This window comes from Pteropus alecto, unplaced genomic scaffold, assembly GCF_000325575.1.
Source record: "Pteropus alecto unplaced genomic scaffold, ASM32557v1 scaffold8, whole genome shotgun sequence".
In the NCBI taxonomy this organism is placed as follows: Eukaryota; Metazoa; Chordata; class Mammalia; order Chiroptera; family Pteropodidae; genus Pteropus; species Pteropus alecto.
The window spans coordinates 18,422,796-18,437,285 of NW_006494609.1; the positions used below are offsets into that span (position 1 = coordinate 18,422,796).

The 14,490-nt window shown below is 50.7% G+C and overlaps 1 protein-coding gene across 1 annotated transcript in view; it reads left to right on the forward strand.

Moving 5' to 3' along the window:
* The window catches only part of LOC102895893 (B2 bradykinin receptor), a 51,060-nt gene extending 36,830 nt beyond the window's left edge, over positions 1-14,230 (forward strand). Inside the window, exon 3 of the mRNA XM_015599559.2 lies at positions 12,682-14,230. Coding sequence (XP_015455045.1) covers positions 12,682-13,744 — 1,063 coding nt within the window. The 3' untranslated portion in view covers positions 13,745-14,230. The remainder of the gene's footprint in view (positions 1-12,681) is intronic.
* Positions 14,231-14,490: the final 260 nt, after the last annotated feature.

The window sequence follows — 14,490 nt, forward strand, 5'->3', positions numbered from 1 at the left end:
GCCCGCTTCCTCCGTCCCTCAAGCACGCCAAGCCCTGGCAGCCTCAGGACCTTTGCTCACACTCTTCCCTGTCTGCGTTCCGCTCCTACTCTACGATGAGCTCCTTCTCACACTCCAGATGTTCCCTCTGCCTCCGGGCCCTGAGTGCGAATCCTCACACCTGCTCTGTTTCTTCATAGAACTCGCCACAATTACATTTATATGCGGTTTTCTCTGTTCGATTGTCTGACCCTGTCACATGTCTGTAGCCTCCATGAGGGCTTGGGACAGTCAAGGGTGACCCCAAGTCTTTAAGAAAAGGTGAAAATTATTTTCAGCATTCTCAGCGGCCCTGTAAATGCAAATAGTCGGTGCTGTATTAAATGTGTGCACTTGGGAGTGTGTGCTTTGCTTGTACAGTTGTAAATAATCAGAGCATATTTCACGGCTCACAGAAGCACGCCTGATCCCGGGAGCAACGTGATTCATGTTAAAGGTAAATGCCCATGGCACCGGCTCCATCTGTCAACTACTGGTTTCTAAGGAAAACTAATTTTGTTCCACGCCCCCATTTTCAGCTGGACACATGGGCTAGTTCGGCATTTAGGCTGACTGAACAATGAAGAGGTTTTCCATATGGCACTATGTGGCAGATTATACAGAGAAAGACCGTAAAACTGGAGAAAGTTATATCCACACACGTATCCATCTTGTCCCGCGAACCTCTGTATGACACGAGATTGATGTTTTCCACACATTTATTTGCTTTTCACGCCAGCTCTCAGAGAAGGCAGGGCCCGCTCCCCGGTGAGGGAACCGAGGGTCGGAGCGTTCCCGGGACGGCCTGTGCCCCCGGCTCTCTCCCCGGCTACCTCAGAGGCGGGACCTCCCTGTCTTGGTCCCCAGGGTCCTCAGAGAACTCCTCGCTTTAGGCTGAAACTGTTTAATTCTCTTTCCTGCGCCAAGCCGACGGCCTTTGGGGACACCCTGTGCGGGGCCTGCCAAGGGCCGGGCTGAGCGGGGCTCATAGGAGGAACACGTGAGCGGGGACGAGGGCTTGGACCCGGGCTGTCTGATTGCGAGTTCCGACTGGGCCTCTTTCCACAACACGCCTGCACATGTGTGTGTCTGCAGCACGCACGCTGGCCCGTCCACCTACGACGGTTTCTCGGCTTGCTTTTGCAACTCCTATTCATCTCTCAAAACCCAGTTCAAATATTCTGGTACCGTGAATTCTTAGCAGAATCTAATCCTTTTGTTCTCCCTGCTCAGACAGAGCCATGGCACTAAGGTGCCACTTCTCATTCCAGCACGATAGTGGCTGTATGTCTGCCTGTCTGTGTCCTCAGCCAGACCCCAAGCTCCTCGAGAGGAAGACAGGACTACAGAGGGCTTCGTTCATCCCTGTCCCTCCCCGCAACAAGAGCCCACACAGGACCTGGCACCCACAAAAAGTTCAGGTCCTGTGTGTTGATATCAAGACAAACTATTGATATTCTTATATGTAAATAAATCGGGTTATGAATTAATTCAACAAATATCTACCGAGTGTGTCAGCCCTGATGAAGGGCTGGGAATCTGACTTGAATCAGAAGAGACAAGCCCCTTGCCCCGTGAGCTCAGGTTCTGGTGCGGAGGCAGGAAGTGGAAATTAAACGAGCGAGTGCATCCGAGTGATGCTGCCGGCCACGCTGAACGCCAGAGCCCACTGGGGCCGTGCAGTTATTCAGGGAGGGGCTGTCTGATAAGGGGGGTTTGTGGGGACCGGGAGGAGCCGAGGCAGCAAGCATGTGGCTCTCTGTAGGAAGGGTGTTCCAGGCAGCGGGGTGGCCAGTGCAAAGGCCCTGAGGCGGGACAGGACCCGGCATGTTCAGAACAGAGCAAGGAGGCCAGGGGAGCAGCGGGGAAGGTGAGAGGGATGCTCAGGGAGGCAGCAGGGCCGGGCGTGCGTCCTTGCGGCCACGGTCAGATCTGAGTGTTTTCTTGTCCTGAGTCGGGTGCCGAGGAGGGCTTCGAGCAAGGACGCGTGGTCTGACTTAGGCTTCAGAACACAGGAATGCAGGCGACCATCCGTTACAGGTCCCTTCCCGGGACTGCCCGGAAGTGTGTGCCATGCCCCGGGCTTGTTCGCTCGTGGGGTTCTCACGACTCCCCTAAGAGGAGGGTCTGCTGAGCCCCGCTGCCCAGGTGAGAAAGCCTTCCTGTCCCAAAGCAAGGCTAACATGGAGACAGAGTTTTACATGGATTTTTTACTCTCTCCTGATCTGTGGAACCCCTGGCACTTTTTCTGCTGAGTGGCCAGTGACCAGAGCCCTTCTCTTTAGTCTAAGTGGCCACCGACTCAGGTCAGGGCAGCGCCCGCAGCTGCCTGAATGCCCAAGACACACTCAAGTCGGCACCTGTAATCCTGTGGACTCGCAGGCGTTTGTGCTTCGTTAAACCTACCTTTCGGATTTTATTTTTACCCCCCTTACATCTTGGCACCTTGCCCTCACCCTACGCATTCCCGCCCCTTTCATGGGGCACGGCGCATACTCTCTACGGTGGAGTTTGCACACTTGGCCGCAAATGTCTGCTTGCTCACCTGCCTCGTCCAACTAGAGCATGAGCAGCGCCGAGGGTGGACACTGCGCCTCCTCCTCTGGCCCTGGCACCCGGCACTCACCTGGCACCACACAGGTCCTCCCTACGCGTTCGCAGGACAGAAGGACGAACACTCAGACCCACGCTCATGGAGGAGCAGAGGGTCCCAGTGGGACTTGCATGATGGGTGGGCGGGCAGTAAGCAGGGGACAGAAACGGGGAGGCCGTTCCTAGCAAACACAAGAAGGCACAGCCAGATGCACTCGGAGCCCATGAGCAGACCAGAGTGGCTTCGGGTATTACGGCAGGACCTAGGAGGAGTCTGTGAATTCCAAAGGATTGTTCCTGTGAAGTGACAACACCCAAGAGCTTCTGGAACGTTGATCTAGCTCAAGGATAGACTGAGGGAAGAAAATCGGTAAGCGAGGAGATAGGTTGGGAGCTCTCAGTCGCTGACTTCCTGGCTGAGTGAGTGTCTGGGACCTTAGATAGGCAGGAAGCTTTGAATAGGGGCACAGGGTACACGCGGGGCCACCCTGGAATACTGCCTGTGATCCCAGTGAAGCCACCCCGCTCCGGTCCTTCCCTGCAGCCACAGGTGGAGACCGTAGCAGACGCCACGCGCGGCAAGGACTAGCGAGAGTCCAGAAGATGGTTAGCGTCGGATGTTATTTGCAGGATGTGCTGAATGCAATATTCTAGAGTCTTCCGCCTTGAGCATCCTGCTGGATGCGGCTAGAGAGGAGAGGGGCAGCTGGAGGAGAGGAAAGGGACTCTGTACGTCGCGGTGGGACTCTGCCCCGTGTGTCCCCAGTTCCTCGAATTCCAGCCCACCTTTTCCTGAGTACTCATCGAGCACACTCCGGGTCCACGCCTGCCTGGGGAGATCCAGCTGCCCAGAGCCCCCTGCGTTAGCACCAGGGACGGTCAGGGAGGAGTTGGCCTGTCCCACCCAGCGGGCCATGCCGGCCTCTGTTTCTGAACGGCAGCCCCGGGGCCTCCCCCAGGGGCCCCTTGCGCCTTACAATTGTCTCCGCCGTTGCGTCCTCCTCCCATGCTTTCCCCCAAGTCCCCAGTGCCCAAGGCGCTCATCGAATGCGGTCCCCACTGGACACTCCCTTCTCCCTCGGCCTCCTCCCATCTTCTCCACGTTTCGGGGGTCTGCTGTCCCTTCCTAGACTCGGGGTTCCCTCGCTCTGCCCTCAGCCCCCAGAATGCAGACTCCCCTGGCCCGAGGTCTGCTTCCCATTTCCCGTTCCGCTGAGCAGCAGTGGGAATATCCATTTTCTTAATCATCCCATCATTTTCCGATCCTCCCACTGGCTGGGGCCCCCACGGCCTTGGCAAGGCTGCCACGGCGTCATTTCCCGAAGCCCGGCTTACTCAGCCATCGCCAGTGGCATGGGGGGCACCGGTGGTCCCGGCCACGTGGGCCTGCCTCGCTCACTCTGCTTCTCCTCACTCTGCCCTCCCCAGGGGGCAAACGGAGCAGCGGGCCGGGCACCCCACCTCCCGGCACAGCTGGCCTTGGGCTCTCCTGGGAGTGAATGCGTGCTGGGCGGCAAGTCCTCTACCAACAGGCTGGGCAAACCCACTCCAAAGGGAGAAAAGCCAGCCAGCCGCTTTCTGCAGAGGGCAGGGGCAGGTGTCTGGCTGACCATTGAGACTCGGCTCTACGGCACTAATTAGGAAGGCCTGGGATTTGGAAACTCTCTCTGGTTAAAATCCTCCCCCAAAACGACGGCAGGCTCTCACCTAACATCTGCGTGACTAAAAAAGTCCCAGACCTCTCCTGGTTTGAAGGGACCTTCCCCAAAGATAAATTCCAGCTTCCTCTTTAAATTGCACATCTGCTACTGAGTCTTGAAGGGTTAGTTATTTTTTTTCCTGCTTCCACAACTTTAAGATGTCAGGAACAAGAAAAAACTGCTAGAAAACTGAAACGTGCAATTTTGAGGCATTGAGTCACAGAAAAGGGAAACACAATGAGGCCAGATTCTAAGGGGACATTTTCTGCTCCGCACGTGTCACGTGCGTGGTGACACCAGGGGGTGTGAATGGAGCACCCAAAAAGCAGGACTAGGGTGCGGGGCGGCCGGAGGGCCTGAGATTCGGGGCATCGTTTTTTCCAGAAGCCTGGTGTAGAGACATGCGCTCTCTCGCATGTACGGAGGGGGCCTGAAATCTTGTCATGCGTAGGAGCAAAGATAGAAGGTAAGCGGGATTCAGGGCGAGGACCTCGAGGCCCCACGCCCAGAGAAAGCCAGAAACGTCTCTCCGTCTGGGCGCGAGGTCTCGGGGAGTTCACCTTGATATATGCGGGCCAAGGTCCCACACGGCCTGAGAACTGCCAGGGAGGATCAGGGAAAAGTACCTCTGATCTTACTCAGCTCCGGCCGTCGCATGAGTCAGATGTTCCCTGGCTCTCTGTTTGTTTAACGGGTCCTCACTGACAGATTCTTGGCCATGTACCCTTCATGACCGAAGTTCAGAAGGGGGTGTTCGAGTCAGCTCCCACGAAAGCTGCTACGGAACCGCAGGCCGTCGGGACCCCACTGCCAACGGGCAAAGTCACGGCTCGATGTCCGCCAGTGCTCGTGGGGACTCAGTGATGCCCAAATGTGGCATGGAGTGTTTCTTATTTTTTTTGTTGTTAAATCTTTTTTTTTTTTTAAGTTAAAAAAAATTTTTTTCAGTTATAGTTGACATACAATATTACAATATTATATCAGTTTCAGGCGTACGACGGAGCAATGAGACATTTATGTATCTTGCGAAGTGGTTCCCCGATGAGGCCAGTACCGTACAGAGTTGCTACAATATTATTGACTATATTCTCCGTGCCAAAATATGTTGTGAGGGCATGTTGGCCAGTGGACCCGTCTTGGGCGGGCTGGCGGGCCTCCCCAGATGTCACCGAGGTGAGGAGGAAGACGGTGGCCGAACAACCTCTCGCCAACCCCAAAGCTTTCCTTTCAGAACCACAGCTTGCTTCCTCCAGCGGAAAGACTCACTTTTTAGACAATCCCTCTGATGACATCATCGGAGCGGAGGTTATGTAAGTTAAGGTGCCACATTTCACAGCACTTCCCAGAACAGAAAACACCTCCAAAAGCCACTCTCGCCGTCAGAACACCCTGCTGAAGCTGTGAGCTCCTTCGTTTTCTCTCTGAGTAAGTAAACGACCATCGTTCTTTTCTGATACAAGCGTCACGTAACAGGATGAGCCGTGTCTCCTTAAAAAGCAAAAATGGGAAAAAAAGTTCTTCCTTTTACGACTAAATATTGGCAGAGTTCTCTGCTTTCTGGAAGTGTGGTTTTTTAATAACGGAATTTTAAGCTGATTTAAGAGGCTTGTGTTCCCTGCCTACTTTGGGTTTTAGTTGTTTTTGCCAGAAGAGAGGGAGGAGAGAGGGTTTGGAACAGCTCGTGACGGTTCCAGCAGCTCTTTATCCAGCTCGTACGACACGCGTTAGACGTTGAATACAGCCACAGAGCTATGCGTGGATTCTGGCCAGTTACAATCTACAGATTCTGATTCGTGAAAATCAAAGTGGTCCCCCCAGAATCACGTACAAGATTTCCTAAGGCCAACTACTGCTTGGGTTATCTGTGGCTTGAAAATAACACGTTATTATGTGGCCGGGTGGACATTCGTTGATATCCGTGTCTGTATTTCAAATGCCTTTATCACCACCTCACTGTTGACACTGGAATTAATTTGAAAAAGGCTAATTTATTGAAGAAGGTCGCATTATCTCCTGAGTATCACATGCCAGTGTTAAAAATGTAAAGAACTCAGAAAATATCACATAGAAATTACGGAATTGTCATCTCTAAAGGACTTGCCCAATGTCATCACTGAGTTTTTCAAATAGGATCAAATATTATTACTGATAGCAATAGCTGCTGTTTATTGAGCACCTCCTATGTGCCAGGCAAATATCGGAGCTAAAATAAGAACCGGCGAAGGAAGATTTCTCCTCTCTGGCCAACTTTGTATAAACACAGGCAGCAGCTGGTAAGGAAAACCACTCTATGAATAAGTCCAGCTGGAGTAGGCACAGCAGGTCCTGTGGGATGCAAGGCAGCATCTGCCACCCAATCAGATTCCAGCCGAGGTCAGAGGTCTCTGCCAGTGGCATAGGCGGCAGTCCCTGATTTCCTAGGCAGGACGAAGCCTTGCCCACTATATTCGTTTCTTGTGGCTGCTGTGACAGATTAGCACAAACTTAGTGGCTTAAAATGGCACGAATTTATTATCTTACAGTTCTGGAGGTCAGAAATCCAAAATCGGTGGCACTGGCATTGGCAGAGTTGTGTTTCCTCTGCAGGGTTGAGGGGAGAATCTGTTTCTTGCTTTTTTGAGCTTCCAGAGGCTGCCATGTTCCTCGGCTCGTGGCCTCTTCCTGCATCTGCAAAGCCCGTGGCGTAGGATCCTCTAATCTCTCTCTGACTCTGACCCTCCTGCCTTCCTCTTTCACTTAGAAATGAAACCACCTTCGTTCCTGGCGACATTAAGTTCACTTCCATAATCCAGGATCACCTCCCTGTCTCAAGATCCTAACTGAATCAAATCCACAGAGTTCCTTTTGCCATGTAAGATGACATATTTATAGGTCCTATGTTCTAGGGTCTAGAACATAGATGTGTTTGGGGGCCATCATTCTGCTGATCTTTCAGCCCCGTACCCCCATCCCATGGCCCATCTCTTGGTCTGGTGGTGCCTGGGCAGCGCCTGCTTCTCACTGACCTGTGGTCTCTCAGGATGACACAGGAGCCAGGCCCCCTCCACCGACCCCGAGAGCTGTCCTTTCCTGCCCAGGCACCCACACTTCAGAGGGGACGTGGACCAACCCCACCCCCCACCCCCTGGCATGTCCAAGGATACCTGGACAAGGAAAGGGAGGGAAGCAAAGGAGGCCACGTGCGTGGACGCGCTCAGCCTCCCCTCTTCCAGTCCCTGCTCAGACTCCTGGCTGTTAAAGCTCCAGGGCCGGAGACAAATGAGAATCCCACGGCCAAGCGCCAGGCCCGCTGGGAACCCAGCCTCCAGAATTCCGTGCCTTAGCTTCCTAGTGAGCTGGGTCCCAGGTCCTCCCTGGACTGTTCCGTGGCCCAGGAAGAGCAGAGAAGGGTCTCACAGCGCTTCCCAATCTCACGTCCCACGTGGAGGAGAGGTTGTGTCCCCTCAGAGGGACCAGGACACGGTATCATCATCACCACTGCTCAGTCATTGTCATCCTTGTGGTGGTGGCGGTCGTCCTTAAAGCCTTGGATTCGATGCTCTACAACCTACGAGGCATTTCACCTGCAGGATCTCTTTCCAGCCTCATGACAACTCTTTGCCACAGCCGCCATATTTCCTGCTTTACAGAGGAGGAAACCGAGGCTCAGAGAAGTTACTTGACCTCCCCGGAATCACAGTTGGTGACTCCGGGACCCAAGCCCAGGGTCCCCGACTCCAGGCCCACTCTCTTTATAGTCACAGCATGCTGGGTCAAAGAGGCCAGGACTCTGCGCTGGGCCGGGAAGAAAGGCCGTGGACAAACGGCCTGGCTCATCGCCACATGAACTTGGGCAGGTCGTTTTTACTTTTTCTTACCTCAGTTGGTTCCTCTGCACAAAGGCAATGGGCATTTATGAGAATTTGAAGGGGAACAATTGCATCGATACTACTGCAGATTACGTAACATAGTGACGTTTATTCTAAAGAATGTTTTTAATTTTCAGTCCCGTAGCCAGCAGTTTGGTAGTCAAAATATCTGCTTTCTTGTTATCTTTGCAAACGTTTCTTTGGGGCACGAGGTTGCTTTAGGCCCAGTCCAAAGGTTATTTTGCCCGGTTTTAACATTCAAAAAGTTTGAAGCTTAGGACATGCAAGGCGGCCTCCCCTGGCTCCATGTTAAAGCCACTCCATCTATACTCTTCTGCCGGAGTTATGGAGTAGTTTTGGTCAAAAAATTGTTTTCAAAAAAAAATTATGTCTTTAAAAATATATACACACCCACATATATTAAAGCAAAATACAACCTTTTCTCTATGTTAATTAACCGAACATTGAAAAATAACAGAAGCAAAATAATTGTCCTTGGTACACACCCAGGTGCCACACTTAGTTTCTTAGGCTGGTGCCTGACTCTGATATGTCACTGGCGTTCTCCCGAAGAATTCATTTTCCTTTCAGTGTGGCCTTATTATTTTCAATTGTTTTATGTAATTGCTGAAATCTTTTTCTTCAAATTTTATGGTTAATAAATTTAAATTAACACCTTCTATGGACCTTCTCTTGGACCAGATATATTTAATTAAGAAAACGTTCAACTAATAGGATATTAGTTGTAATTCAAAAATAAAAGATATATATATTTTTAAAAAGAAAGAAAGAAAATGTTCTTTCTGCAGGAGCTAAGGTACCTGACTGAGCTCTGAGGCCATTTGAAAGTCCAGTTCTTTGCATTTGGAATTATGTAAATATTTCAGCCCAGATATGTTCTCAGGTGCTGCCTCTATGCCTCAGTTCAGAGTTTCTTTCTTTAATAAATATTCATACCAGATTAAACTCTTTAAATAAGTTGAAGCTATTTATCATTTTTGAATGTTTTGTCAGTTTAGATGCCGCAAATCATAGACTTTCTCAATTTTATCTCTTTTCTGTACAGAATATGAATTTATCCAATTAAAAAAAATTCTCCCTACAAATGAAAATATTCTAAAGCTCATGATGAAATGTTACCATAGAATTTGAAAATTCAATCTCGTGTTCCAATCTGAGCTCTTAACACTTAATTTGATCATTTCCTTTCTTGCTCTTTCAGCAAAACGATTTTAATTATTTTCTGCAAAAAGCTTTGTTTTCAATAATTATAATCCGCTAAAAGCTTTAAAAGTTGATGTTTTGGTGCTCCAGCTGTTGTTCCAAACCTTGATTAAACATTTCCAATTGATTTGGAACAAAACTCAGCAATTTAGAGATTTTCTGTAACAAAGAGTTTAATAACATTTTCGGGCTCTTAGACTCAGTCCACTGATAGGCAACTGAGAAAGAAATTCATGCTAAAGTTGGAGGTTTTTTTCAAATTCATCAACTTCTCAAAAAGAGTTTGTAGTTCATCAACTATGTTTTTAAACTTTGTAAATCTTTTCAACTACAACCTCCGTTTCAATTGGTAGACTATTGAAACTTACTTATATGCAATTACAAATTGTGTGCATCGTGACCTATTTGAAGCGCATTTTCTGTGACTCGGTCTCTTATTTTAGTAAGAACGCTGTTGTCACTACGACACTATGCCCACCAAAGCGTGCGTGTGTATCATCACAGAACGCGGCAACTTTATTTCCAACGTGAACAATTGAAACTGCAATTAGAATAGCAGTCACGAAAAGTCGGCTTACTGTTTCGCTTCGGGAGAATGAAACGTGTGAAGGCTTCGCTTCGATTCCACGAACTGGATGAAAGATTTGACTCATGATTGGAATCGACCGATTTTCCAGATTGAAGAATCTGAGGGTACTGGTACCAAACTGGCACATTTCGCTGTCTGTGCCGTTTCTCCGGAGCTGACACCTACGCAGCCAACATTTCCACCGTCGTATGTGCACATGATGAGTTGGAACTGAAAAGGATCTGAATTAACTTAAAGGCCAGTCAGTTGATCTAAGTGAAAAGTCATGGTGTGCAGAGCGACAATAACAGCATCCTCTGCCACTATGTGGGTGAAATCGATGTATGAGGGCGTGATCTTTTAAAATTATTAACTTCTCAAGTAGCAGCTTTGTGTCTTTCCACGTGCTCAGGAGAATTGCTATAGCTGCCATAGCCATGCAAACGTCAACAAACATTTTGTGCAACTTACGCATCCATCGACTTCTTTGCGAAACAGGAGTCTGGGACTTGAACTTTCATTAAACATTCACTTTTTTAGCTCCTCGCTGCCAAAAGGGCTTATTGCAAAATTTTAAAGTATTGCCAAATAACAGAATAAACAGTTGTGGATTTATGCCCTGCGATAAATTAAAAAACAAGACTACCCCACTTCCCCACGTGCTCTGAGTCAGAATGCTAAATGCCGCAGACACTTCACAGCCACCTAACCCACAATTTCCCCTCTTTCCCACTGCCCTGTCCACTGGCAGCCCAGCAGCTTGTCTCTTCTCTGCCTACACTCTCCCTTGGTGGTTTCACCCAGTCCTGTGGCTTTAAATACGATCTACATGATTACAGCTCCCAATTACGTACCATCATCTCAGACCTGGGCTCTGAACACTGGTCTCGTATATCCAGTCACCCACTGGACACCCCCACTCAACGTCCAACAGACACCTCAGCCTTAACACGTCCAAAAGTCAGCTCCTGCTCTTCACCCGGAAAAACCTGCTCCATCTTCACTCTGCCATCTCCATTTCAGTTGATGGCAACTTCATATTTCCAAGCACTCGGGCTAAAAATCTGGGCATCGCCCAATTCCTCCTTTCTGATCCCACTGAAAATCATGGTGGTACCACCTTCAAAATATATCTAGAACCTGATCACGTCTCACCATCGCCCCTGCTAACATGTTTGCTCAGCAGGTTTGTTGTTATTGGCTCTCTCCTCCCACTAGGCTAGAAGCACCTGGAGGACAGGGGGTTTGCCTATTTGATTCTCCTGTGTCCCAAACACCTAGAGCAGTGCCTGGCACAGAGTAGGTGCTTTGCGGATGCCTGTTCAGTGGATAAATGAATGGAGGAGCCTGTGCGTTACACCCCAGTGCGGGCGGCAGTGTGTGAGTGACAGTGTCGCAGATAGAAAGCCATCACGTCCTCCCCAGATGAGGAAAGCCAGGCTCTGAGACATAAAGTGACTCGCCCAAGGTCACATAGCCAAAAAGTGTCTTCTGAGATTGGTTCTCTCATACAATACCTTGCCTTGGTGCTGTGAGGCTTTGCTCGGCCCAAGGAGTCTCAAGCGTCACTAGTAATAAGAATAGTGAACATTTAGCAAGTGCTTATGAAGAGTCAGGAGCCATTTTAAGCACTTGGTGTAAATTAACTTATCCCGGTGGGGGGAGGATGTTTAGGTGTGGAGCCCCAGAAATCCCACAGGGCAGGCAGTGGCTCACTGTGCGTATGGGATTGTGTGGGTCCCCTGGGTTGGCCATGGCCACCTTTGCTGACAGGTACCCCCAAATTCACCAGTACAGGATGCGATCCTGTCTCTCTACAAATCACAGACGGCTGGGAGACACGATCCGTTTCCTCCCTGCTGTGGCCATCTCTCACTGAAACAGCGCGGGCACGTAGGAGGAAGGCTAGCTGCGTGACCTTGAGTGTGAACTTTGGGGCCAGAGCAAACTGAGGTCCACGGCCTGGTGCCATCACTCACCGGCTAGGTCTCCTTGGACAAGTCGTTAACTTTTGAGCCTGAACGCATTTACCAAGTGGGGACAAAACGTGGGGCATAATAGAACAGAGAGAAGCACCGGCTCTGGAGTAGGGCTGCCTGGGTCCGAATCCAGGCTTTGCAACTGACCCGCTGTGTGACCCCGGACGAGTGACTCAGCCTCTCTGTGATCCATTTTCTATGAGTTACATAGAAGTGACAATGGCCCTACTTTACAGGGCTGTTGGGAAGGCTAAATGAGAAAATACTTCAACGTAAAACTCTTTGAATGGTGCCTGGTACATAGAGATCATGTAATAAATGTTTGTTAAACTGTTAAAAATAATCACATGATCGTTAATAAGACTAATAAGCACTGCTGAGTGCTTCCTCTATGCCAGGCAACCATGCCAAGCACTTCATAGATACTGTCCCCAGTCTTTGCCACGATCCCATAAAAGGGATACGATTAGCTACAATTTTCAAAAAGAAAAAGAAGAAAAGTCAGTGGGTCTAAGTGGCCCACAGCAAGTGGTTGTGCCAGGATTTGGACTCAGGTTTCAAAGCCCAGGTCCTTTCCTTCATGCCAGGACTTTCCCTCTAAGGGGACAGCTCTGCTGCTGTAACACCAAAGCAGCCGATATCTAAGTCAATGGTTGTGGCCGTGTGCCCAGGAAACGCTGTTTCCCCAAACCGCGGCCAACTGGATCTGGCCCATGGGCCTCCCGTGTAATGCTACCTGCCGTTCGTTGCAGGTCGCTGTGGATGGCATCCCAGACCCTCTTGGAGTTCCAGTCCTCCAACCAGAGCCAGCTCTCGCCTCCGAATGCCACGTCCTGCGATATCGCGCAGGAAGCCTGGGACCTGCTGCACAGGGCCTTGCCGGTGTTCATCGTGGCCGTCTGCTTCTGCGGCCTGCTGGGGAACCTCTTCGTGCTGTCCATCTTCCTGCTGCCCCGGCGGCGTCTCAATGTGGCGGAAATCTACCTGGCCAACCTGGCGGCTTCGGATCTGGTGTTCGTCTTGGGCTTGCCCTTCTGGGCACAGAACATCTGGAACCAATTCAGCTGGCCTTTCGGAGCCTTCCTCTGCCGCGCCGTCAATGGGGTCATAAAGGCCAATTTATTCGTCAGCATCTTCCTGGTGGTGGCCATCAGCCAGGACCGCTACTGTGTGCTGGTGTACCCCATGGCCAGCCGGAGGCGGCGGCGGCGGCGGCTGGCCCAGGCCACCTGCGTGCTCATCTGGGTCTTGGGGGGCCTCCTGAGTGTCCCCACATTCGTGCTCCGCGCGGTCAGAGCCGTCCCGGAACTGAACATCTCCGCCTGCGTGCTGCTGTTCCCCCACGAGGCCTGGCACTTCATGAGGATCGTGGAGCTGAATGTGCTGGGTTTCCTCCTACCGCTGGCCGCGATTGTCTTCTTCAACTACCACATCCTGGCCTCCCTGCGAGGGCGGACGGAGGTCAGGAGGACGAGCTGCGGGGGCCCCAGAGACGGCAAGACCACGGCGCTGATCCTCACGCTCGTGGCCGCCTTCCTGGTCTGCTGGGCCCCCTACCACTTCTTTGCCTTTCTGGAATTCTTGTTGGAGGTGCGGGTCATCCAAAGTTGCTTCTGGGAGAACCTCACGGACCTGGGCCTCCAGTGGGCCAACTTCTTTGCTTTCATCAACAGCTGCCTGAATCCAGTGATCTATGTCTTTGTGGGCCGGCTTTTCAGGACCAAGGTGTGGGAACTTTATAAACAGTGCATCCCTAGAAGTCTTCCTCCAATATCCTCGTCACACAGGAAAGAAATCCTCCAACTTTTCTGGTAGAATTAAAACAGCGGTGAGCCAAGAAGCTTAGCTTCCTTATCAGTTATTTCTGACATAATAATACTATTGTAGGCGGCTGACGATGGCCCTCAGGATAACCGGGACTAGTCCCTGCAGACCGTAAATGTTTTTATGGCAACGGGGACTTTGTAGATGCATCTAAAGACTTTGAGATGCGAAGATGGTCCTGGATTATCTGGGTGGGCCCAGTGTAATCACAGAGGTCCTGAGAAACCAGAAACAGAGGAGTGAGAGTCAGAGAAGGCAGTATGACACCCGAAGAGAGAGGCTGAGGTGATTCGAGGAAGGAGCCACAAGCCGAGGATCATTGGCGCCCTCTAGGGGCTGCCCAAGGCAAGGAAATGGATTCTCCTGGGAGCCTCTAGAAGGAGCCAGCCCTGCTGACGTCCTGACTTCAGCCCAGTGAGACCGATTCTGGATGTGCGGCCTCCAGAAACATTAGATAATAAATCTGTGCTGTTCGAAGTCACCAAGTCTGTGGTAATTTGTTCCAGCAGCAACAGGCAACTAATACAAGTTTCTCGCTGCATTTCCGCTCGCCCGTCCAAAATTTTCTAGGCTAACTGCTAGGAAGACAGAGCTAGAGACCCCATCCACAAGGAACGTACACAGATCTAAAAAATTATAGTATTTAAAAAGGAAGTGAGAAACCTCGTGATCATTCGGAGGGAAAGGGGATGGGTTTGGGTTTACTCTACGGTTTCCAGGATGGAGGTTAGGAGGGG